At 39.4% G+C, this 24055-nt stretch overlaps 1 protein-coding gene across 1 annotated transcript; it reads right to left on the bottom strand.

Annotated features, from left to right (window-relative positions):
- Positions 1–10253: 10253 nt before the first annotated feature.
- Positions 10254–12434, bottom strand: LOC147614248 (uncharacterized). The gene is made up of 3 exons (XM_086780793.1): positions 11296–12434; positions 10863–11105; positions 10254–10703 (listed from the first exon to the last, which is right to left on the bottom strand). The coding sequence occupies exons 1-3, from the start codon at positions 11815–11817 to the stop codon at positions 10344–10346; spliced, it is 1125 nt and encodes a 374-aa protein (XP_086636919.1). The 5' UTR covers positions 11818–12434; the 3' UTR covers positions 10254–10343.
- Between the last annotated feature and the right edge of the window lie 11621 nt (positions 12435–24055).

The following is a 24055-nucleotide window of genomic DNA, read 5'->3' as shown; positions in this document are numbered from 1 at the left end:
AATGATGAGGATGATGCCTTGGTACATATTGATTATGCTCAGGTAGTCATTTGTGATGTGGATCATGCCTATGGACCTATGCATGGTGATGGATGCAATGAGGACATGGACTCACATTTGATGGAGCTTGCTATGGAGTATGAGGTATTCTCTTTTGATGATCATGGATGCCTATGTATTGATACTACTACTACAGACATAGTCTATCAGGAATTCACTCTTGGACATGATGTATTCGCCTATGATCCGAGTGGGTGGTGCTATATGGGCTATCATGCACCTGTAGGATCTGAAAAGGAAATTCATGAAATTGTGTCCAACATTCTAGTCGATAGTAGGGCAGCATGCAGATCAACATCCTTAGCATAATATATAAGCATGTAGTCATAATTCAGTCATCATTGAAGTAGTTCATTCATCATTTCATCAATAGAAGTTATGTAGGGCTAGAGGTCACCCCTATGGGGCTGACTAAGGGCCTAAACCATGTAAAGTCACTCTATAACCTTTTTGTACCATATGAAATACAAGAAAAAACCTTGACACCAATCTCTCCCTCTTCTTCTTCTCTCCTCTATCTTAATCATGTTTAAATTAACATTTTGTTCTTAATTAGGCTTAGGGATATGGATCAATACATCAAGGCTTCCGTGCATGCAACATTTGTATGAGAGCATTTAGGTTTAGCCCACTAAGCATAGGCCCAAGGAAGGTGCATAGTTGGCAGCGAGGTAGTAGATGTAGTGGTCTGCAACAACATGTGAAGTTAGAGAAAGAATTCCTGCAAGGTATGTGCACATAACTAATACATCATTAAGCTCTCATATCAGTTCCAAAGGCCTAGCAACATGCATGATGAATTCTGGTACGTGAGCCACCACTATGTTAAGGGTAAGGAATAGCTGGCATGTGGGGAGAGCAGTGAATAGATGCCTAGTTCTTCAACAAGACTTGGAAGTGGAGATCAGAAATGGAAGGTGTTCAAACAAAAATATTAAAGTTAAAGTCAGAGCTAGTAGTAGTAACAAGTCAAAGTCAGTAGTCCAGGGAGGAAGAATGACATAGTGTCCACCCCGTCTCACTCATCGCAGGAAGGGATGTCATGTGCATGCCCATGCCATGGCTAATCCTCGGCATAAACAAAATTAATCCTTGATTTAAGTTAACATTTAATAATAGATAATTAGCATCAACATAAGCATTAGTAGCATCATCATCTTTACTAGCATCAGTGTCACCATCAACATCATCAGCATCGACATCATCATCATCAGCCAACATCACCATAATTATAAGTAGCCTAGAGGGGCTCTAGGGGCCTGTCTTGACAATAGTCATTAACCTTTAGTCGATAACCAGCAGACACCGAGGCAGAAAGTGGCTTAAGGCCTAGGTAGTGGCCAACAGTAGTGGGACATGCAAAGGAAAAAGCGTAACATTAAATGAAGAAAAGTCATGAATATTGTGCCCAGCATTCTGGCCAACGGCGATAGGGCAACAAACCGACCAATATCCTCAGCATAATATATAAGAATGTAGTCATAATTCAATAATTGAAGCAGCTACTTTATTATTTCATTAGTAGAAGAGGTCACCCCTATGGGGTTGACCAAAGGGCCTAAACCACATAAAGTCAATTAGCCACCTTTTTATATCATATGAAATACAAGAAAAAATCCTAACACCAATCTCTCTATCTTCTTCTCTCTCCTTTGTCTTAATCATGTTTAAATTAGCATATTATTCTTAGGGATGTGGAACAATATACACTAGAACACATTGGGGGTATAGTAGCATTCTAACAGTGTTGAGACCTTCAAGATGTCGGGTCATTTGGTCGCTACTCAGGCAATGAAATAACGTTGCTCAGCAATGAAATTTTGCTACCTAGTAACAAGAATAGCACAACAAAATTTTGTTGCCATTTTTGTTGCTCTCAACAACGAAGTTTCGCTGTTGAGCAGCGACTATAATAACAAAATTTCGTGTTGAGCAATGAGTAAAGCAACAAAATTTTACTGCTATACTATTATAAAAAATTCCAGAGAATTGTTGAAGATTGAAATTAGGTTATACATATCACATACATATAGAAAATGACGATAGTTTAAAAAAACATTAGGTTATACATTTCACATACATATAGAAAATGAAGATTGAAATTAGGTTATACATATCACATACATATAGAAAATGACGATAGTTTAAAAAAACATCCATCATAACCCTTAAAGCCATGTTTGGAAAAAAAACATAATTGAAGACTTTTGAAGGAAAATAATTATAAAAACAATGTCAAGATCATGAATCTATCCCATCTTGTAATAGATCCATTTGTGTTGCTTCATCAATCTCTGTATCTAATAGAAGCTCAATAAAAAGATGGGGTTCCATATCAATATCACTATCATTATTCGATAAAGCATTGTCATGATCGATAGGTGACTCATCATCTTCTTTGGATTGATGTTCCTCATGCTCTTGATCGGCCTCCTCTAAATTGTTTTCTTCATTTTTATTATCATCTTCTTCTAATTAGTCGATTTAAGGTAGTACGTGCATCTCATCCAGAGATTTGGCCTCAACATCTTGATCTTGAAAGATATGTCTTGTATAACATACCACCACTTTGGATAAACTCGATCGATGTGAAACACAATCTAAAATCACAAAGCAAAGAGGTTACACTTTCATTATACTACATCAAGATTTACAGGTGATTGGTTGGGTTGCTAACCTATTGACAATATTAAAGTAGTACAAAAGTATCTTTCTTTTCATTCCAAAACTTGGTGGAATCAATTTGAAAAAACCCATTTGGATGTTTCTTCATGGTTGCTTGAGCACCTCTATATATCACCTTGAACCATTTGACATCAAATATGAATAGACTAAATTCTCTAAACCTAACCTCAAGAATATAGTTCCACAATACTCAAGATTGTCGTCTATGACATTGGTATCATGTCTACTAGCTAGAATTTCTTACTCAAAAGTTGCCATCACACCATAATCAAATGTGTTTGTTTTAGAATTCACACGCTCCATGCGAAAGAACCTTCCCTCTGGCCATATTACATTATGTAGTTTGTACTAATAGTAAACAAAAGCATAATATTTAGTATATTGCATTAAACAAGGTATATAACAATCAAAGCATGAGATAGAGATGAAGAATATACTTACTTGAGGGTTACATCCTCGTGCATACTCATGCTCTTCTCTTGTGATCATCTCTCTGTTTTTTTAATGCCATTGATATTGCCTTACAAAACCATTCTATATTGATCACATTTGGGAGAGGTTCTAAGCTGAGGGAGAATGGCAAGCGTCTATTTGATCTTCTCTCATTCTTTCATCTGTTGATTGCATCCTTATATCTCCCAATCCACTTCTCCATGATAGGACTATTTAGAATGCATAATGTATTCACCTTTTGGCATAATGCTTCATCCAGTCTTCGTTGCCTTCCTTTTCTTTAGGGCACATTAGGGATTAGTCGGTCATCCTCCTCGTTGCTCCACAATCGTGGCATGGAAGGATCTATGTGAGAGATATGTTTTGAGATATATACAAAGGACTCTTGCATCAAACATCCCTCTGCTATGTTTGCTTTTGGCCTTTCTCTGTCTTACAAAGTCCTTTAAGATTTGCATGAACCTTTCAAAAAACATCCATCGAACATAAACAACACCACAAAGTGCCACTTCATCAACCAAACGTACCACAAGATGCCATTGGCTAGTGAGAATTATTCTAGGAAAGTTTTTCTCGATCATACACACTGCCTCAATAGCATTGAGACAAGCCATCTCAATGGATATAGGATCCATCTCCTTTAAGGATATGTACCTACATACATATTAATCATGTGTACTATTTATTATATATAACTTGTGATTGCATGATAATACCAAATATTAAATATAACTTAGATAGTGAATTAAAGAGAAGATTCATACCTCACCAAGCTTCGCATTTTGTAAATAGCCTCTCTTATCTTCTTGTCTCCACAACCAACTATAGCTATTGGAAGAATAAACTATGCATAGAAAAAAATAAGAGTTAGTATATGAGCCTACAAATTATGTACCATAAAGAGAAAATGAATAAAAGAATATTTGAATAACCACCCGATGTCAAGACACTCAATCTTCTTTCAACTTCCATATTGGTGTAAGTTGAAGATCAATCATCTCTTAGACCCCATGCAATCTTCAAGAATGTGGCAACAAATATTTGGACCGTTTAATTGGTAAAAGAGATACCAAGGGTGCAAGGGATGACTTAAAAAATATTGGAGGCCTTCAAAGTGCATGGCCAATTGTAGATGAGAGTGTTAACATGGTCCTACCAAAGGCACCATGGGTATTAACCAAGAAGGAGAACAATAAGGTGAAAACTGTGATTACCTCTTTTCGCACACACCAACAACGGGAGTAATGCATTCATTAATGGTATCTTCACAAAGACTAAAAAGAAAGGAGAGGTACAATTATATGGCCTCAAGACACATGATTGGCACAAGATATTACAGGGGATTTGGGGTGCTTCACCATGCCTCAAACTAATCTCTATCTCTTAGCCAAGTGGTGAGACATCATGTGGCACATACTTGGGATGTGAAGGAGGGAGAAATCGATGATGTTTGTCATACATCACCTTCTTTAGTGTAGCGGGTCTTTCCGAAACAAGTGATGGTCCATAAATCGGACATGCATGATGTCCAGAGATTGCCAAACCTATTTTAAAATTGAGATAATTGAGAGGTACAGTAAGACAAGTCTAAAGTTATAAAGTTCAAGTATGTAATTGAGTACTCTGAGAATCTAGGATAGTCATGCATCTTCCAAAGCAAAACACCTTTCACCTCCATATCATGCCTATTTATTGGCCTTGAGACATCATTCACTTTGATACCTTGCCATAGTAGTGTCTCAAGCTCCTCAATCAAAGGCTCGAGGTACACATTCATGTTCGCCACCTTATACTTGCCTGGTATAAAGAGAGCACGCATGATAGGACCTTTCTTGATTTCCACCCATGAAGGGAGGTTGTAATATCACCAATATAATAGGCCACATAGACCATGATGTGGACGTGAAGCCAAATAGGTTGACACCATCCATGTCCAAGCCAAGACGTAAGTGACGAGGCTTATCTTTAAACTCTGGCCATTGATGCTCCACATGTTGCTACACTGGTGAATTAGCTAACGATCCTATAATGCCATCAGTTGAGAAATTTCTTGCATGCCATGTCATGAGTTCTACAATCCCCTTACATTTAAACATGTATTGGATAAGAGGAATGATAGGAAAGTGTCTCAACACCTTTCAAGGAATTTTGTCTCCTTGCAAATCATCTCTATATTGGCTCTCTCCACATTGTAGACATTGTTTTGCATCTTTATTAACCTCGCTAAAAATAGCAAATAGCATGCAATCATTGGGAAATGTGTGTATTTTTGTATAATCCATACCTAGCATAGAGAGCAATTTACGAGACCCATCTTATGAGTCCGACAATAGATTTTGAGGGGGGAAGAATCTTCTTGAGAAACCTACAACATAACATAAGAAATCATATGTCAAAATATCTATAAGAAGAGTACATAAAATAAGAGACATTTTCTATTTTAGAGAATACATTGATTGGATCTTACCTAAGAAGACTTGGGACACTTGCATCACTCCATCCATAAGTTGTTTGCAAGTTTAATAGCTCCAAGTTTGCTTGGAATGTAGAGTATGAACATCCCTCATACAGAGGGGTGCTTGCCTCTCTACTACGCAAGGTTTGCTGTTCTTCTGAAATCGGAGCTTGCTCTATATCATTTATGACCTCCCATTCAAATAAATCATTCACCATGCCTTCCATGATGAGATCCTCTTCCTCCTCATGTGGCAATGGTGGAGGCACCTCATTCATTGGCTGGAGAAGATTCTCAACCATGATTTCCCTATGAAACCTTGCCACCTTTTGCAATCTACCCAATGTCATGCAATGGTGTGGCATATTGTGTAACACTCTCCTATGGTTCTCCTCCATGTCATCATCCGCTCTTGGTCGTGCCAATGCCTCATGAAGCCCATATGTATGGACATGATCAATTGTTATCGTTTTGTTGTATATATTGGCCCTTGCATCGATCATACATACATCATATCTTTTCTCTCAACCATGCTTTGAAACCAACATCTAGTCCTTGATCACTGTCAGGCATCTGCAATCAAACCACAAGTGAATATATATTAGCATAGAAAGACATATGCTATCCAGAACTGCTAGGTGAAAAGTGGCCCACGGTTTCATTGCTCCCAATAGCAAAATATCAACACCAAAATTATGCTGCCCGATAGCAAAATATCACTTCACTTCTTAGCAGACCTGCAGATTGGTACTCCCGCCTGAATCGCTGCCGCCATGATTCTTTCTATCTGCCCCCTTAGAGGCACATGGACAGGACGATAGTCAATTGATTGTATAGCAGCTCTTCCTCCCACCCAAGGCATTTCCATCCCTTCCACCTCTCCCTCCATTAAAGCTCATCCTCTTCCAAGGTATGTGCTATTCTCTCCCTCTCCTATGCTCTCAAGCTTTCATGGAAAGCTTCATCCCTTTCTTTTTTACTCTCAAGCTTTCATGGAAAGCTTCATCTGTGCTTTGAGGTGAGCTTTTCTCTTCCTTCCCCTCTCTTTCCTTTCTCTTTCTCCTCTCTCTTTACCTTGCCCTAACCCTAGCTTCTACATAGAAGTGCCAATATAGAGCTTTGATGGAGAGATCTCCCATCAAAGCTCTTTATTAGGCTTTTTATTTAGAAGCAAGGGTTAGGGTTTCATAAACCACAAGCTTTCTATTAAGTTGGTATTAGAGTTAGGGTTAAAAAGACTCACCTTGTTTTTCTCCTCTTTCCTTTCTCCTCTTTCACTTCTCTTACTTTATCATATGTTAAAATTTAGTATACTTTCAAACTTTTTGTTTTATTTTGTTGATATTTTGTAGGTCTATTCAAGTCAACAACCCTAGCTTTGGCCTAATAGAATTTCTTGCCATGAGAGATCCCAATTCTGGATAGGGGAGACACATTGATTTAAGAACTAAAGAGCTTCTCTATTATATGGTGACACCCTATGAATAGGTGGACTATCGTCTTCGCTTCTCTATTATATGGTGACACCCTATGAATAGGTGGACTATCGTCTTCGCTTCTCTTTTGCATCTTGGGCAAAAATCATCTCTATATCCTATTCGATGTGCTCGCACATTAGTCCATATTGCTTTGTGCATAATCATCTAGAGTAGGCAGGATTATTGGCGACTAGATATTTGAGAATTTACATCCCCACTGTTTTCTATCCCATAACAAATTCCATTTGTTAGCAATGCAGAGGAGGGCCTTGATATGGGAGGGAAGGGATTGGCAGAAGGCGCGCTGGATCAGGGCCACTCTAGCAGAAGGCCATAATTGTGTCCTGTCAAAGATGAGTTGAAGGTCCTCCATAGCAGACAATCCATACATAGTTCTGAGATCTTGAACAGACCTCCATCTGTGATTGGTCCTGCACCATATATCATCCCATGTTCTGATTCCCTTTTTGTGCAGTTTATGTGTGTGTTTGTATAAGTTTGTTGAGATATTATTCTCCAATGCCATGGAGAACCAGATGGAATACAAATGTAGAATATCCACATATTTCTTGATTTTGCAATATTCAATTTGAGTTCAAGCCGCACATCTATTCCAGGCTTGCCACATAGATTTGACCAAGGGCTACCATGAGCTTTAATTTTCATTAAGCTGAAGAAGAGCATCATTTCTGAAATCTTTTTCCATTGATGGAAGTCTGCAAACCTAAAATTTTCCAAATTTCGATTAAGGAGGATTGCCCAGTCTTGTTGCAGAGCTATGAAGCTTCTAACTATCCATTTTGCAACCACTCAATCTGCAACATCCAATATGTTAAGTATTCTATATATTTTCTCTAGTTGTTCGAGATCCGAGTTTGAAGGGCACTAGCATGAAAGAAAGTAGATGGCGGAAGGGAAAAGGATGTGTTTGAGCACCACAATTCTTCCTGCAAAACTATGCTGCATACCAGACCATGGTCTAAACTTGCTCTACACTTGGTCTAGAATCCATATTAACCACTTTTGATGCATAGAAACCCCAAATACCATCAGAATCCCAAGAAGATTTGCCCATCTTTTATGACCTTGCATCCTTGGTCTAGGAGCCACTGTCGGTAGCTTAGACATCATTGTTCTTATTCCTAGTTGATGTTGATAGATCCCGAAGCCAGACAGAACAATTGGAGACACTCCCAAAATGTGCTGATAGAGGTATGGTCATTGTGTATAAGACCATTAGTGTCATCTGTACACTATTGCAGGCCGGTTTGCCCTTTATTGTTCAGCAGGTAGATGCCCTGTATGTGCCCCCTTTCCATACCACTCTGGACCCACCATTTAAGTCCGTTGTTCATAGCAATAGCAAATAACAGGGGAGCTAGTGGGCATCCCTGTCTAATAGATCTGCTCAACCCAAAAGATTGAGTGAGATTGCCATTAACTATAACTTTGGCTGGGGCATTATCAAACAATACTTGTACCATTTCTATGAAGCTGGATCCTAGCCTCATATCCTTGAGGGATTGTATGACAAAATTTCACTCTAATCTATCTCGTTGGCTTTATCAAAGTCAATTTTGAAGAAAATAAAATCACGCTGTGGGTATGTTGGGCATGTTTCACTCCCTCCCAGAGGGCTATAATAGCTACATGAATATATCCCTTTAATGAATTTTTTCTACTCAGGCCTTATCATTTAGATGGCCTGAAAGCCTTCTGGCTAAAGTTTTCATATGAAAACTTTGGGATTGTAAGCATTGTGTACTTAAATTTTTTCTCTTTCGATGATAATTTTTCACAAGAAAACTCAAGGACAGTAAATGGTACAGTCTTGGGTTTTTTCCTCTCTTTCTCAATGAGTAAGCCTTAAATCTTGAGAGTTTAATTCAAATTCTTGGTTGCTGTTCAACTTTCATTTCCATGAATTTTCCACATACATCCCTCTACATTTTGAGACTTCCAAGGATGATGTTGCCCCATTCGAAACTAAATTAGTAATGGTTTGAAATGTGCAAGGAATTACATAAGTTTTCATGAAAATATAGCATGGGGGGGTGATGACACATGGCTACATTCAAGGAAATGATACATCAAGTTATGAACTTCATTTAGCTGGCTAGGTTAACATGGGTGCCTTTTTGATGGGTGCCATGTTAGGCAATATTTTTCTAGCCATACAACCACTAGTTTGGAGTGATCCATTGCAAGCTTGTTTTGGGGCAATACAACCACTAGTTTTGATTATCCATATAAGATAAGAAAAAAGAAAAAACAAGAACTATTTGTAATACACCAATCATTGCAAAAGTTACCCCAAATACAAAAATAAAGACACTATTACCGATACTACCATCATTGTGAAAGATTCCCCCAATATGTAAAAACTAGCATTATTTCAACAACACTCATCATTCAAAAAACCCAAATACAAAACGTTTTTTTTTTCTGTACTCATCACTCTAAAGGATGATCCAAATATGAAAAAACATATGTTATTTCTGCCACATGCCATTGTAAAGAGTAACCCAAACATGAAGAAGACTTTTTTTTTTGCCGCACACATGATTGTAAAGCGTGACCCAACTCTTTAGAAAGCAAGCACACACACACACACTTTCATTTCAAATGCATTCTTTCTCCATGATAAGGGACAAAATTTGTAAAAACCTATGCTAGGCATTGGATTTACATTACACAAGAGGCATTGGATTTACATTACACAAGAGGCATTTCACCTTGGTTGTGTTGCGTAGAAGTAAATAGTAAGAGTCATGACTTCCAAAACTTGACCTACTAGAGAAGATGCGATTGCATACAACTTCATGAGGGGATGACCATTGTGTCCAATGACAATAGACATGGTTCAAGTGTTAACTTGTACGCAAGGTGACTCGTGACTATATGGCAGTATACACATTGAATACATAGACATAGACCATCAATACCAACTGAGAATCGTGAAGAAGGGACATTCATGCACGACAGGAGCATACGTTTACTTCCATTCACAAGCACAATCTGTACACGGATAGTCATCTAGCAATGCAACAGTGAGCAAGAATTACACGTGTGGCGTGCGTGCGTGCGTGTGTGTGAGAGGGACACACACCCACCCTGGCTCAATTGAACTTGAACTTTGCAATTCTAATTCCGAAATCAATAGCTTAGATACATGATCGGAGAAGATAATCAGTAGACTAATGGTAGATGAATTACGCAAGAACAAGCCCGCATGATAATGCCATGAGCAAGACTGCTGCTTCTTCCTCATCCTTGGCAAAAACTTTGGTTAATCGTCCTCGATTATTCAATAATCGAGCTACTTTATCAGACGCATCAATTTGCAAACCGCCCTTAATCCTCCTTGGGAATTGCTTCATGGGTTTAATAAATCGGCTTACTTTCTTCTGATGAGCCTCTTCGTCGTCCGCATCATTGCAAAATTTCCTCTTCACAGACTTAGAGGAAGATAACAAGGTCTTATATGAAGGAGGGGAACTACTCCCTCCGTCAATGGAAGCTTGAAGCCTCCTGGACTTCTTCACACGGATTCCACAGGCATTGCACAGAGACTGCGAGCACAAACCAAAACAATCGGCTTAATTGAATGATTTCAAAGGAATACTGAGCCTGGCGAAGGTATTTATAACAATTAATCACACAGTTAGGAAGCCTTCATTACTGCAAAGCCCACTACATGAAACCACACAAATAGTGAAAGGCGAGATTACCTTGGGCCCTTCTGGGCCGCTTCTCCACAAGGGGGTCTTGGTAGTTCCGCATAGCGTGCACGATCTCACCGAAAGGCTTCTCCCAGAAGGCGAGTAAAGAGCCTCGTCTGAATTACTGTTTACAGGGGGAGAAGAATTACTGACTTGCTGTAGGCTGCTGGTATGTGATGTTGAAGCGTCGCAGCCTTTCTTCTCAACTACAGAACACTCGCTTATCGGTTCGCATGAAAATGGGTTCATCACCTGCACGTATCATCGGAGGGCAATTAATTAACACAGTTATCCACTACGCAAATTACTGACAACCTAATCTGCTCAGCTACTGTACATTAAGCGGTGATTAGGTTGGCAATGTGTGATAAGCTGATGAAGATGAAGAAATGGGGAGATAATTAGGAGCAGGAATCAATTAACATGGCAGAGGCAGCTTCACCTGCTGCCGAATAGGGGAACTTCGGGGACGAGGATGCAGGCTAGTAGCACATGCGGATTCATATGCGTGGCTTGCAGGAGAAGCCCACCTTTGAACCAAATTGCTGGGAGCACAATAATCGCTGAGAGAATTAGCACAATTAACAGCAAGGCTAAGCGCTTGGGCACTGCTAATTGCTGGATTTCCTAAACTACTATTATATCTCATGCTTGAGGCTCTAGGGTCACTGGATGCAGGGCAAAACGGAAAGCCATTTTCTCGGCTGTTGGTGGATGCAGCTGTCTCTGGCCTGCTGGGTACTATAGAGTTATTACTGTAGTCATTAAATAGAAGTGGAGCAGACGTGAGCTTGTTCTCCTTCACTGTCGACAGGTTCCCTGTGCCAATGCCGAGGCAGAGAGTGGTGGATGCTGTGCTGCAAGAGCTCTCCTGCTTCTCTAGCTGCGCTTGCATGATCCAGAACTTCTTGTAGTGATTGATCTGCCCGCATTTGGCTAACTGGGAAGAGGAAGAAGGCAGCATCTTGCATTCAATCCCTCTAATTAAACTTCAATCACCACATGGAAGCCACAATTACAGAGATGCTGGGGCACTGGCATCAGCAAGCCACTAATCAAAAACTAGACAGCTCCGTGAACATTGAGTAAGCAGCTCCTTGCAATTCCTCTACTGTGTAGCTATAATCGTGCAAAGAGCTAATCAGAATAATGATCATCTACAGCAGGATCGAGAGACAAATTACAGGATTAATTAGGCAGGACTATTGAGGAGATAGGAATTAAAAAGGATAGATGAGCGATTAATTGTTGTGTAATGAGTACATAACCCCAAGACTGAGAATTTGGGCTATGGAGGAGCCTGTGCTTATAAAGACGTAGATGTATGAGCTATGAAGCAAAAACGACTTCCGATATAAGTGGTTTCTGAAAGCTGGGTTAGGGTACTAAAGCTGGTTTCGGGATTATCACTGTAGGGCCTCGACAGTGTCCACGAATCCACTGCGTTAGGCAGAGGTGCGCAAAGGCGGTTTTGGGCTACATGAGCAAAGTGGTTTAGGGCTGGCGCCGCCACACACACAAGATAAGCCTCCTCTCCTCTCGCAGCACAAAATGAAACAAAAATGAAATCAAATCAAATTTGTTGTCAACAAAAGCATAATAGATATTTATCATAAAGGCCCGTTAATGAATGGATGGCCTAAAATTTACGCATTTATAGGGGAAAAATCATACGAAACTCCAAAAAAAGAGAGTAAATAATAACTATGGCGGTCATAACTTAAATATAAGAAAGGAGATGCACATTATTCTACTAATTAGTTGTTTTGGATAATATGGGATTTAGATTGGATTGGTTGAGGAGAATTAAATGCATTATAATTGTAGGGAATGAATATATTAGATATATTTATTCATCCTTAAAAAAGAGGGGCACGGAATTTTCTTCTTTTTTTATTTAAAAAAATATCTCCATCGCCACTTGCCAAAGTACTATAAATGTCACCTTCAAAGTTTCTTGGCTCTTTCTCTGCCACACCTTTAAGGAATTCACAAGCTGGTTTTTTCTTTTTGGAAAAGTTTTTCCCCACTTTTTGATTAGTAAAAAGAGCTCTTTTACTATCTTCAATCTTGAAAGAAAAAAGGCACACACACACACACACACACACACGCACACACACACACACACACACACACACACACACACACATACACACAGTATAATATAGTATTTTCATTTAGGACCTTAACACACTCCCGAGTCCCTCCAATGGTCGATGGGCTGAGAGTGTCACACACATGGCATTCCCCGGCCATTGTCGAATCCTATCAAAAGTGGCACCTTTTTCGATCGACGGAGATTATGTGTAATGGCCCATATCTCATTACACACGGTACCTTGTTAGCCTATGGTCATCCATGCGGCATTATCCTCACTTCTCCGGTTCGCTCTCCACCATTCACATTTGATGTGATCCTTGCATGTCTAGCAAGCTCTCGTGTGGTGTCTTGCTCTCTACCATTCATTTGATGTGATCCTTGCATGTCTAGCTAGCTCTCATGTCTAAGTGATGTCTTTTTTTATATAGAAAGGATACTTTAATATTAAAAATATTTAGTTAAAAAGGATGAGTCTATCACCTATGTACAACAGTGCGTTCATGTAATGCGATCCTCACGTGTCATGTGATCATGTTTAGGTGGCTTTTGGGCATCCAAGTGAGGCTATCCTCTTATCCTAGTTGGATCTTCTCATCCATTATGTCTACCTGGCTCTCCAAAGTCCATGTTGCACAATATAACTCACACAATTGATATTTTCTAGAAGTGAAGTATCAAAAAGTGTGAGCATTCTATCAAGTCCATATGGCACAATCTAACTCACACAATTGATCTTTTCTAGAGGCATACAAGGACGAAGAAGTCAAGTATCAAAAAGTGTAAACATTCTATCAAGGTTGATTTTTGAAGTGCGAGGTCTCTAAGGAAGCCCGCAAATGTTTTCCCATGATTTGTTGTCATTTATAGAAATTTATGGGTATGCTTGGAGATTAGAATGCCCAAAGAAAAGGGACACGAATGATGCAAAAAATGAAAAGTAAAAGTTGCCTTGAGTTTCTTCAATCTAGAAAGTGCCTTTGGACTTTGGAGATCTAAGCTTTTAGACTACCTTAAATATCTATATGCTTTAGATTCTAGAATAGTTGGACCAAGAATCAACACTACCTTAGAATCGAGGATGATTTTTGACAAGCTGTGTCACCCTTCAAAATGACACGTTTAGTAGAAATAGTGCTTAGTTTCGCATTTAACCTTTTTTTAGGTCACTCAAAATTAGTGGGTGGTTTTTCATATTAAACCTTATTTTTTTAAATAGTCACTTAAAATTAGTGGCTTTATTCAACGACCAAAGTGCCCAAAATAGGGTGAAAAAGAAAATTAAGGCTTAGGGACACTTATTGTCTAATCTTTTAACAATAATAACTTCTAGGTACCTAAGTAGTAGTAAGTATGGCTATAATACAAATTATGCAATGCTGATTATTATAATGCTATGCATGTCTTTTTCAACTCCGTTAATCTTTCAATACTTCAAAATGTTGCCATGGTGTTGGAATGTCTCCATGCCCTAAAGTGGCCTGTCCCACAAGTGACAAACTGTCGCTAACCTACAAAACAATCTGAGATCTATAATTTGCATCAAAAGAGCAAAAGAACAATCATAATTAACAACCCTAATCAAACCAATTAACGTATGCAGTTGTACAATAGTCCAAGATTAGTAACACCAATCGAACGATGTAATCTAAGACTATCTACTCAATCATGTATGTTCGATTAAAGAAGATTAGCCTATCCAGTTGTTATATTAGTCCTACATTAGCAACACCAATCGAACGATGTAACCTACGCTTATCTACTCATTCATACAGGTTTGATTAATGAAGAATAGCTTATCCAGTTGTAAGACCAGTTGTTATATTAGCAAGATTGGACCTACGCTTAGCTACTGATTCATCCATGTTTGATTAATGTTGAACATTAATCTAAGCCTGCAAGAATCTAATTAACTGCAGATAGAATACTGTTCTGTGGATTAATGGCGCGTGATCCCACATTAATCCACCTTAGATTAGTGGGCATTTTTACGGCGCGGCGAGAGGCAAAGGTGATGTAATATTCACGGGAAGAAACAAACAAATCGGAGAAGTTTTGCAATTGATGAGATGCACAGGAGCTCGTGCAGGGTGGCGACTTTAAGAATATTATTCTTTAATTTGAGCAATTAAAGACAAATCGGTTAGAGTCGTGAAAACAGATTTAAAATAACGTGGGCCGCAATCAAGGAAATCCAAATTAATATATAAATAATGCAGCAGCTTTCCAATCTCTGCAGAGCAATATATCATATCCAGCAGTGCCCCTCATTTGCTTTTCCTTTGTTTTGCAGAGGGTCCATTTGCGGCGCAGAATGCACTGCCTCGCCATGTCAGCTTGCTGGATCGGTCGGTGCAGACGTGGCCCCTCCCTGTGGCAAGCAAGCACCCACATACAAAAGTGAGTTTGAGATAAGCACCTCATCCCCAAATCCCAATCATTTCAAGAGTTGGCCTCCTTAACCTTTATTGGCTTTCAAGGGAGGGGGGGGGGGTGTGGTGGGTGGAGAGGGGAACTTGGAAGTGAGTGTGTGCACACGCATGCGTGCGTTTGTGTACTCCTAGCTTGTACCATGGAAAACCTCCGTTAAATGAGGGCGGGCGGAGAGATGGACGGGAAGCGACTCTATGCACCATTCAAGAGAAATCAAGGGGCAACATCTGGATTTTTAGACCAAACCTTAGAAAACTACTCTCTGGTTTGCCTGCATACATGCTCGATTGGGCCTGGGTATGCATGTCCGAATGCACGTTCACAAGTCTGACAGCGAAAAATTCCATAGTATTCTCATTAAGGTCAGAAAATATTCTTCACATAAGTGCTCATAATGGTAAAAACGGTTGGAAACTGACCATCACGTGGCCCTGATAGACCTATTATTCCACCCAAAGTGTGTAAACCCCCTTTTAAGACTGTAGAGATTGGCCCCATTTTGGTCTTCAAATGATGCCTGAACATACATTGCAACCGTGTACTTTGAAGCCTCATAAAATCACCAAGAGCATCATCTCAAGTAGATTCATGCTTTATTTTTTATGGTCATCATGCCCCATTTAGACCCTCACATACACCCCTTTTTTAAGAGGGTAGATTTAAACCATGCACCTCCTTTTCAAAAGGCAAGTGTATGGTGGGCTACAACCTAGGATGCTTTTCTATTGATCAAGTAAAAAAATACACTAAATCTTGAAGAAAAATGGACATCCCATCATTTTTAAGGTAGCAAGAATCCATTTCGGGTACACTAACATGGCATCTTTGACTTTTCCATGGTTCTTACTATTGCTAAAAACGACAAGAAGTCCCACAACAATAATTTTTTCATCTCTCGTAAAGTTGGTCATCAACTTTGCTTGATTGGTCCAAAAGATTGATTATGATGGCCAAAAATCATGGAAATCGTGTTTTTTCCCATAAACGTAGTACATCACTCTTATTTGTGTGATGGCAAGTAGTGTAATGGAGATGTTCTATCACTACAACAAACAAAGAGCACAATCCCGTGAAGAGTTGCGAAAATTTCAAAGGATCTATAAATGGAAAAAACCATTCACGCGACTATAAGCGTGGCTATATATGTGGCTATGAGCATGTAGCTATAGCCGCGTGGATAACCATGTCTACAAACAACCCGTATAGCCACACAATGTGTAAATAGCCGCATCTACAGCAGTGCGTATAGCCGCGTGGATAACTGCATCTACAGCAGCCCGTATAGCCGCACAAATAACTACATAAATAGGCGCATCTATAGTAGTGCATATAGCCATACACATAACTGTGTAAATAGCCGCGTCCATAGTAGTGCATGTAGCCGCGCGGCTATAGCCACATACTGTTTGCAAAAAAAATGAGGATAGAATGGGTGAGATATGTGGGGGACATCGATCGAGATTTGGACATCAGCTATGGCGAGGCGGCTTTCCAACCAACCCATCTCATGATTCACCTCCACCGGCCCATCGAGCGCGTCATCGCGAGTTTTCCTTGCGGGGTCTCACCCTTCACTTGCCTTGATGCCTGGCTCGGCTCCACAGCCTAGACTCGGGGCTTCCATGTCCTACCAGCCCATTCACATCTCGATTCACATCTCGGCTCATCATCAGCACTGCATGGCTTGCTGGCCCCTGGGTCTGCTATTTCCACTGTTTCCTTCCATCTGTCCCGTTTTCGCATCGGCAATCTTGCTTGGCAAGGGTGGGGAGGGCAACCCCCGGAGGCACTTGGCATCACGGAACCTCATTCGCAAGTGGGAGGCCTAACATGCCTACCCGATGCGTGAGTGCTTCTACATGTGCCTAGACATGGGTCAGTGCTACACCACTCCCTTGCACCTCATCCCCATATAGATGCATACTTTTCGGCGTGAGCTAGCATACTCCCAAGGCACCATGGAGCCTTGGATAGTATTCCCAACCGTCACACAATGTATTGTGTGTCCCCCACACATCTCACCCATTCTGTCCTTGATTTTTTTTAAATCACATTATTTAAACTTGTTTTAAGACAAACAACAATGCTTGCAAATTATATACAAAGTTGTGAAATACATAGTGTTTATGTCCCAAAAATGAATAAAGACGAATACACCAAAAATGAATAAACTTGTTTTAAGACAAACAACAATGCTTGCAAATTATATACAAAGTTGTAAAATACATAAAGTGTTTATGTCCCAAAAATGAATAAAGACGAATACACTAATTCATTGTCTTCGTCTTTGTCTTCATCTTCATATTCGCCCACATCTTCATCACGTGCACCACCTCCTTCATCATCACCATCACCTTTTTCAACATCCTCGTCTTCCTGTGTTAAATAGTGATACAATGCAAACACATTAGCCACAAGTAAAATAAGTTGGGTGATAATTTCGTTATTGAAAAGGATCTATTAATAAAGTGGTATACACTTTGAGAAGAATCAGCTAAATCAATCAACTTTCGAACTCATTGGATATCTGTTTCAGTGACCACTCCTTGGCATTTGAGCCACTATCAAGTGGCCGCTTCATTGTGGTGCTTGTGGTACCTATTCTCCCCGGACGTTGGGGGGTGACCTGATATCCTTTCCTATAACAAATTTCAACATGCATGAGATATAAAAATCATGACCACACATGAAGTAAACTTAATGAAAAATGGCAAAGAGAAAATTTACAAATCATGCAAGCTAGCTTGCCTTTCTTTTGGATCCATACTTTGTCGCACCATACTTTAGCAGTTGACTCGCACACACCGCCTTTTGTTGAGAGTGTTGAGTACCCTCTTTGGCTTCCTTCTGTGTCTTCTTCTAGTCCTTAATGGTGAAGTTGGTGGGCATTTGTTTTCCCTCTTTCGCACACCTCCTTGCGCAAGACCTTCTATTATTGAGGATCTTTATAATGTGATTCCTTGCCCACTCGTTGAAAAAATGTGCATGTGGTGGGTTTGGAAATCGCTCATATATGCATTGAACTACATACATGAAGTCTGTCTTTTTGTTCTCCCCATGGTTTGAAGACATCCTTATAGGTTTGAAAATCGCTCATATGTGCATTGAACTACATACGTGAAGTCTTTGTCTTTTTTGTTCTTCCCATGGTTTGAAGTTGTCCTTATAAGTTTGGTTGACTAAATGATGGAAGGTATAATAAACCCTCCATCTTGTGTCATCCATATAAGGCTCGCCCTCACCATCTAGGCAATAGTAGATCATCCCACCCTCCCCAAGCTCGTCGCTTGTCACCATAGGCAAAGGTGACCATGCACCACCCCCAAAGTGTCCTCCACACCCACCTCCCCACTACTCGATTCCTAGCAGCTTTGAGAAGCCCTCGATATATCACCACCTGAGTGGCGTCATGAGGATGCCGCATGTTGGGGACATGGCACCCGTGGATGGGATAGGAGTGCGCTGATCACTAGGTAGTGTCGAAGGGCAAGGAGTATGGAAAGTGGAAGTATGAGGGGTAAAAACATAGATCACACAGAGAATACATTACATACAAAGCTTTAAAGCTTAAAGCTTAATGCATTAAGCCTATACAAGAGAAGAGCCTATGCATAGTCCTAATGCATAGGCTTAATGCATAGAGCCTATGCATAGTCTTAATGCATTAAGCCTATACAAGAGAAAAGCCTATGTATAATCTTCTCTTGTATAGTCTTATGCATTAAGCTTAATTCATAGTTTTATGCATTAATAAGGCTTATGCATTAAGCATATGTATAAGCTTAATGCATATGCATTTAGTCTATGTATAAGCTTAATGCATAAGCTTTATTAATGCATTAAGACTATGTATTAAGCTTGTGCATAGGCTTAAGGCATAAGCTTTATTAATGCATTAAGACTATGTATTAAGCTTGTGCATAGGCTTAAGGCATAAGACTTATTAATGCATCAAGCCTATGTATGGGCTTATGCATACGCTTTATTAAGCTTTATTCATGAGCTTATGCAAAGGCTTTATGCATAAAGCCTAAAGCCTTTGCATAAGCTCATGCATAAAGCTTTATTGGCTTTATGCATAAAGCCTTTTGCATAATCTCATGCATAAAGCTAGCCTATGCAATTAATGTCTTATGCCTTAAGCCTATGCATAAGCTTAAGTCTTAATGCATTAAGTTTTTTCATAGTCTTAATGCATTAAGCTTATACATAAGCTTAATGCATTAAGCTTATGCATAAGATTAATGCATTAATCCTAAAGCATTAAGATCAATGCATAGTCTTAATGCATTAAGCTTATAAATAAGCTTAATGCATTAAGCCTATGCATAAGCTTATGTATTAAGATTAAAGCATTGAGCTTAATGCATAGGCTTAAAGTATTAAACCTATGCATAAGCTTAACGCATGAAGCTTAATCCATAGTATTAATGCATTAAGCATCATAATGCATAGTCTTAATGCATTAAGCTTATACATAAGCTTAATACATTAGGTCTATACATAAGCTTAATGCATTAAGCTTAAAGCATTAAGTTTTATGCATTAAGCATAATATTGCATAGTCTTAATGCATTAAGCCTATACATAAGCTTAATGCATTAAGCCAATGCACATGCAAGTAATACTTTAAGCTTAATACATAAGCTTAGTACATTAAGCTTAATACTTTAAGCTTACGCATTAGCTTAATGTTTTAAGCTCAATACATACGCTTAGTGCATTAAGCCTATGCATAAGCTTAATGCATTAAGATTATGTATTAAGCTTAAAACATTAAGCTAAATGCATAAACTTAAAGCATTAAGTTTTTTAATGCATAAACTTAATGCATAAGCCTATGCATTAAGTTTAATGCATAGGTTTTTAGGCTTTATGCATAAAGCCTTTGCATAAGTTCATCCATAGAGCTTAATAAAGCTTATGCATAAGCCCATGCATAACGCTTAATAAAGGCATAAATAATTAAGCCTATGCATAAGCCTTTGCTTATGCATGCATGCTTTATTAAATTATGCATTCGTAACCTTCAAACAAGAATGTACTAAAGAAAAAGAAAGCCAAGGCACCCGGTGGTGCTATGAAAAGAGTATGAAAACATGAATGAAAGAAGGGTGCTTGCTTATAATGCTTGCAAGAAGGCATCATTGCTTGTTGAGAGAGCTTCAAGTTGCCAAAAAATGAATTCTATTAACCTAGCCACAAAAGAAAAGATTAGTAAACTAAGCATTTATTATGTTGATCTTAAAGCATTAAGCTTATACATAAGCTTAATGCATTAAGCTTATATATTAAGCTTAAAGCATTAAGCATAATGCATAGGCTTAAATCATTAAGCCTATGCATAATCTTAATGCCTTTAGCCTATGCACAAACTTAAAGCATAGGGTTTTAGGCTTTATGCATAAAGCCTTTGCACAAGCTCATGCATAAAGCTTATGTATAAAGCTTTATGCATAAGTCCATGCATAAATCTTAATAAAGGCTTATCTATAAACCTTTTCTTATGCATGCATGCATAAGCTTCAAACAAGAATGTACTAAAGAAAAAGAAATCTCGGCACTCGGAGGTGCCGAGATTTCATAGCACTCGGAGGTGCTATGAAAACATGAATGAAAGAAGGGTGCCTACCTAGTCTAATGCTTGCAAGGAGGCACCATTTCTTGAGAGAGATTCAAGTAGCCAAAGAATGAATTCTCTTAACCTAGACACAAGAGAAGAGATTAGTAAGAATTAGGTGATTTATTTTGTTATGCATGCATTCAATCCAATAGATTTATTTAAAAAAACATGCATAGAGTAATGGAAAGCCTTACCTTGCTTGGAAGGAGAGGCCTTTCCTTGTGAGGAGAGGAGAGGCTTAGTGAGGAGGGATTTCGGCTTGTAAGGAGGAGAGGTCTTATGCTTGTGTTGTAAAGAGGAGAGGAGGCCTAGCCACAAGAGAAGATATTAGTAAGAATTAGGGGATTTATTTTGTTATGCATGCATTCAATCCAATTTTTTTTTTTTAAACATGGATAGAGTAATGGAAAACCTTACTTTGCTTAAGGAGAGACTTTCTTGTGAGGCTTGTGGGGAAAGGCCTTTGTGAGGAGAGGACGGCTTAGTGAGGAGGGATTTTGGCTTGCAAAGAAGGAGAGGAGAAGAAGAAAGCTTGTGGGAAGGGCAAGGAGAAGGGCAAGGGCATGGGCAAGGGCAAGGGCATTGTGGGAAGGGCAAGGAGAAGGGCAAGGGCATGGGCAAGGGCAAGGGCATCATAGCAAGGAGAAGGGAGTTATAGCAAGGGGAAAGGGAGTAGGGTACCATGGCTAGGGTTTGCAATAGCAAGAATTGAGCTGCAACAACCTTGGAAGGAGAAGATGAGGTATGTGGCAGAATTGCGCATGGGATTTGAAATCCTAAAATTACAGTGCACGGTTATGGGCACAGCTAAAGCCACGTGTGTGATCATGTGGCTATAGCCACACCTATAGTTGTGTGTATAGCCGCATACAATGCACACGCCCTCTCTCACTACTCTCTCTCATCCGTCCATGGCTACGTTGCATGGCTATGCTCTCCCCCTCTTGTAGTGTATACTATGGATATGCAAAGAAGATGGCTACATGCATGGGACTTATATGACACCAATGCTAGGCAAGTCCCTACTAGTGTTGTGGCCCTTGTGTGATCACGTCTCTAAAGCATCAAATTGAAGCTGAATTAGAGGGTGTAAAGAAAGTGTGTGTGTGTGTGTGTGTGTACATGCATGCATGTGCATCATATGTATACATATTTTTTAAGTGTATGGGCCATGTATATACATTGAACTAAATTATTCTTTGATATATACACAATATCAATATATACTCATACTCAATACCGATATTCCTTGATTTTATATAACAATCTCTGCCATACACTAGGCTAAGTCATCAATTAGGGAAACATTTATATAAACAAATCAAGAAAATTGCAAATCTCACAAGTTCTTAAATAACAACATGTAGTGACACATGCCTCCACACATGAGCACACAAATTCATCACTTTATCTCTCCAATATGGTGTGTAATTAATATGGTCCAAAAGCCAATTAGCACAAAAATAGGCGAGGACTGAAGGGGGGTGGCCGGGGGGGCTGAGTGACACCGTGATCTGCTCCCAACCAGTCGCCTTTAGGAAATAAGAAACAACTAGCAATTAGGTTACACAGAGTGGAAAGTGATAAGCTAACCGAAGGAGATAAGGTAATGGAAAGAGGTAAAATGTGAACATAGACAAAGAATCTCACCACTCTCTTCAGAGCAGAGATAAGGTAATGGAAAGAGGTAAAATGTGAACTTAGACAAAGCATCTCACCACTCTCTTCAGAGAAGAAGAAGAAAAACATAGTTTATTTTCCAAAGTTTTATTTTACATAGACCTCTTCACACAAGAGCCTCTCTAAAAGGTGTATCACATAGTCAAAAGATAACCTATTAGCATATGTGATATGTTCATAAAAGATGAGGATGTAATTTTTTTAAATGAAAATCTCTTCCTTTGCTGCCATTGGTATAGTAGAGGCATGGGGTGCTAAAAGTTATGGGGTGATGGCATTGTTGGTGTAAACATGTGTTACTAGATCATGCATTTGCTTTCTATCTCCTTGGCTCCAGCCATATGGCGGAACTCCTTGAGATTCTAGCCCAGGCAGCTTTCGGGGGTTAGGTAGGAGTGATCATTTGGTGAGGGACCTTGACCGTGCTGCTCTCTGCATGAGCTGCTACAATCTCACCCAAGGGTAGAGGTTATGCTACTTCCCCATATTGTTCTTGGAATTTGGTGGCATGTTATCTTCTGATGGCCCTATCTCATCATCCTAGGGTGTTCACAGTTTGTTTTTTCTCATGTTCTTCTAGGAACCCCCTGATTTCTTCCCAACAATCTGGAGCCTCTGTTCTCACTCTCATGGCATGCTTGGCTAGACCTATGATGTGTTTGAATGCTATCTCGATGGTTTCCTCCACTTTGTCCTAGAGGGATGCACTACTAACAAACCCTATGTATCACATGCATTCAAGGGGCATTAAAAAAACCCCTTACCTTGTGAATTTTTCACGAATAAAATAACCCCTTTTCCTTTATGGACTTATGGATTTTCCCAAAATCGATTTAAAAAATGTATATCTGTAAATTTACCTTAAAATTTTGAATAAAAAAACCCCTTCATTTGAACTCACATGGTATACTTACATATTTTTAAGTGAACCCCCCGAGACTTTGTCCTTTGTTTTAATCACGGTTACTAGCGGGTCTGTTTTTGTCCTCTTTGAGCATCTTCCTCATTTCCTGTTCCTTTGTGTACCATTCTTGAAATTTATTCTTCATCTCGTCTTTTAGCTCTATTTTGCCTTGTGCTTGTCCTTGAGCTATTAGAATTGTGCTTCTCTTTTGGCCAACTCGGCCTGAGTTCTACCTTCTCTCCTTGGATGCTTCCTTTTCCTTTGCATTTGTACATGATGGCCTTGGTAAACTATCCTTCAGATTCTTTTTCAATCATTGATGGCCTCCTTGTCCTTATCCTATTGCTTCAAGTATTCTTTGATCAATCCATATAGCTCCTCAATGTGTTCCTAGAGTGCTTGTTCTTCATTTGATGTTTCTTCCAACTGCTTGTTGGCAATGGTGGCCATGACATTTTCTTGAAG

This window comes from Cibotium barometz, chromosome 42 (genome assembly GCF_041138505.1).
Source record: "Cibotium barometz isolate CiBa-2024 chromosome 42, ASM4113850v1, whole genome shotgun sequence".
Classification (NCBI taxonomy): Eukaryota; Viridiplantae; Streptophyta; class Polypodiopsida; order Cyatheales; family Cibotiaceae; genus Cibotium; species Cibotium barometz.
Note: the sequence above shows the minus strand (reverse complement) of the source record. Positions and strands in the feature narration are given on the sequence as shown.

Coding starts and splice junctions, on each gene's coding strand:
- LOC147614248 (XM_086780793.1), bottom strand. CDS start 11,817: ATGCTGCCTTCTTCCTCTTCCCAGTTAGCCAAATGCGGGCAGATCAAT. Junction 11,106..11,295: donor GTTCCCCTATTCGGCAGCAG/GTGAAGCTGCCT, acceptor TGATACGTGCAG/GTGATGAACCCATTTTCATG. Junction 10,704..10,862: donor GCGGCCCAGAAGGGCCCAAG/GTAATCTCGCCT, acceptor TTGTGCTCGCAG/TCTCTGTGCAATGCCTGTGG.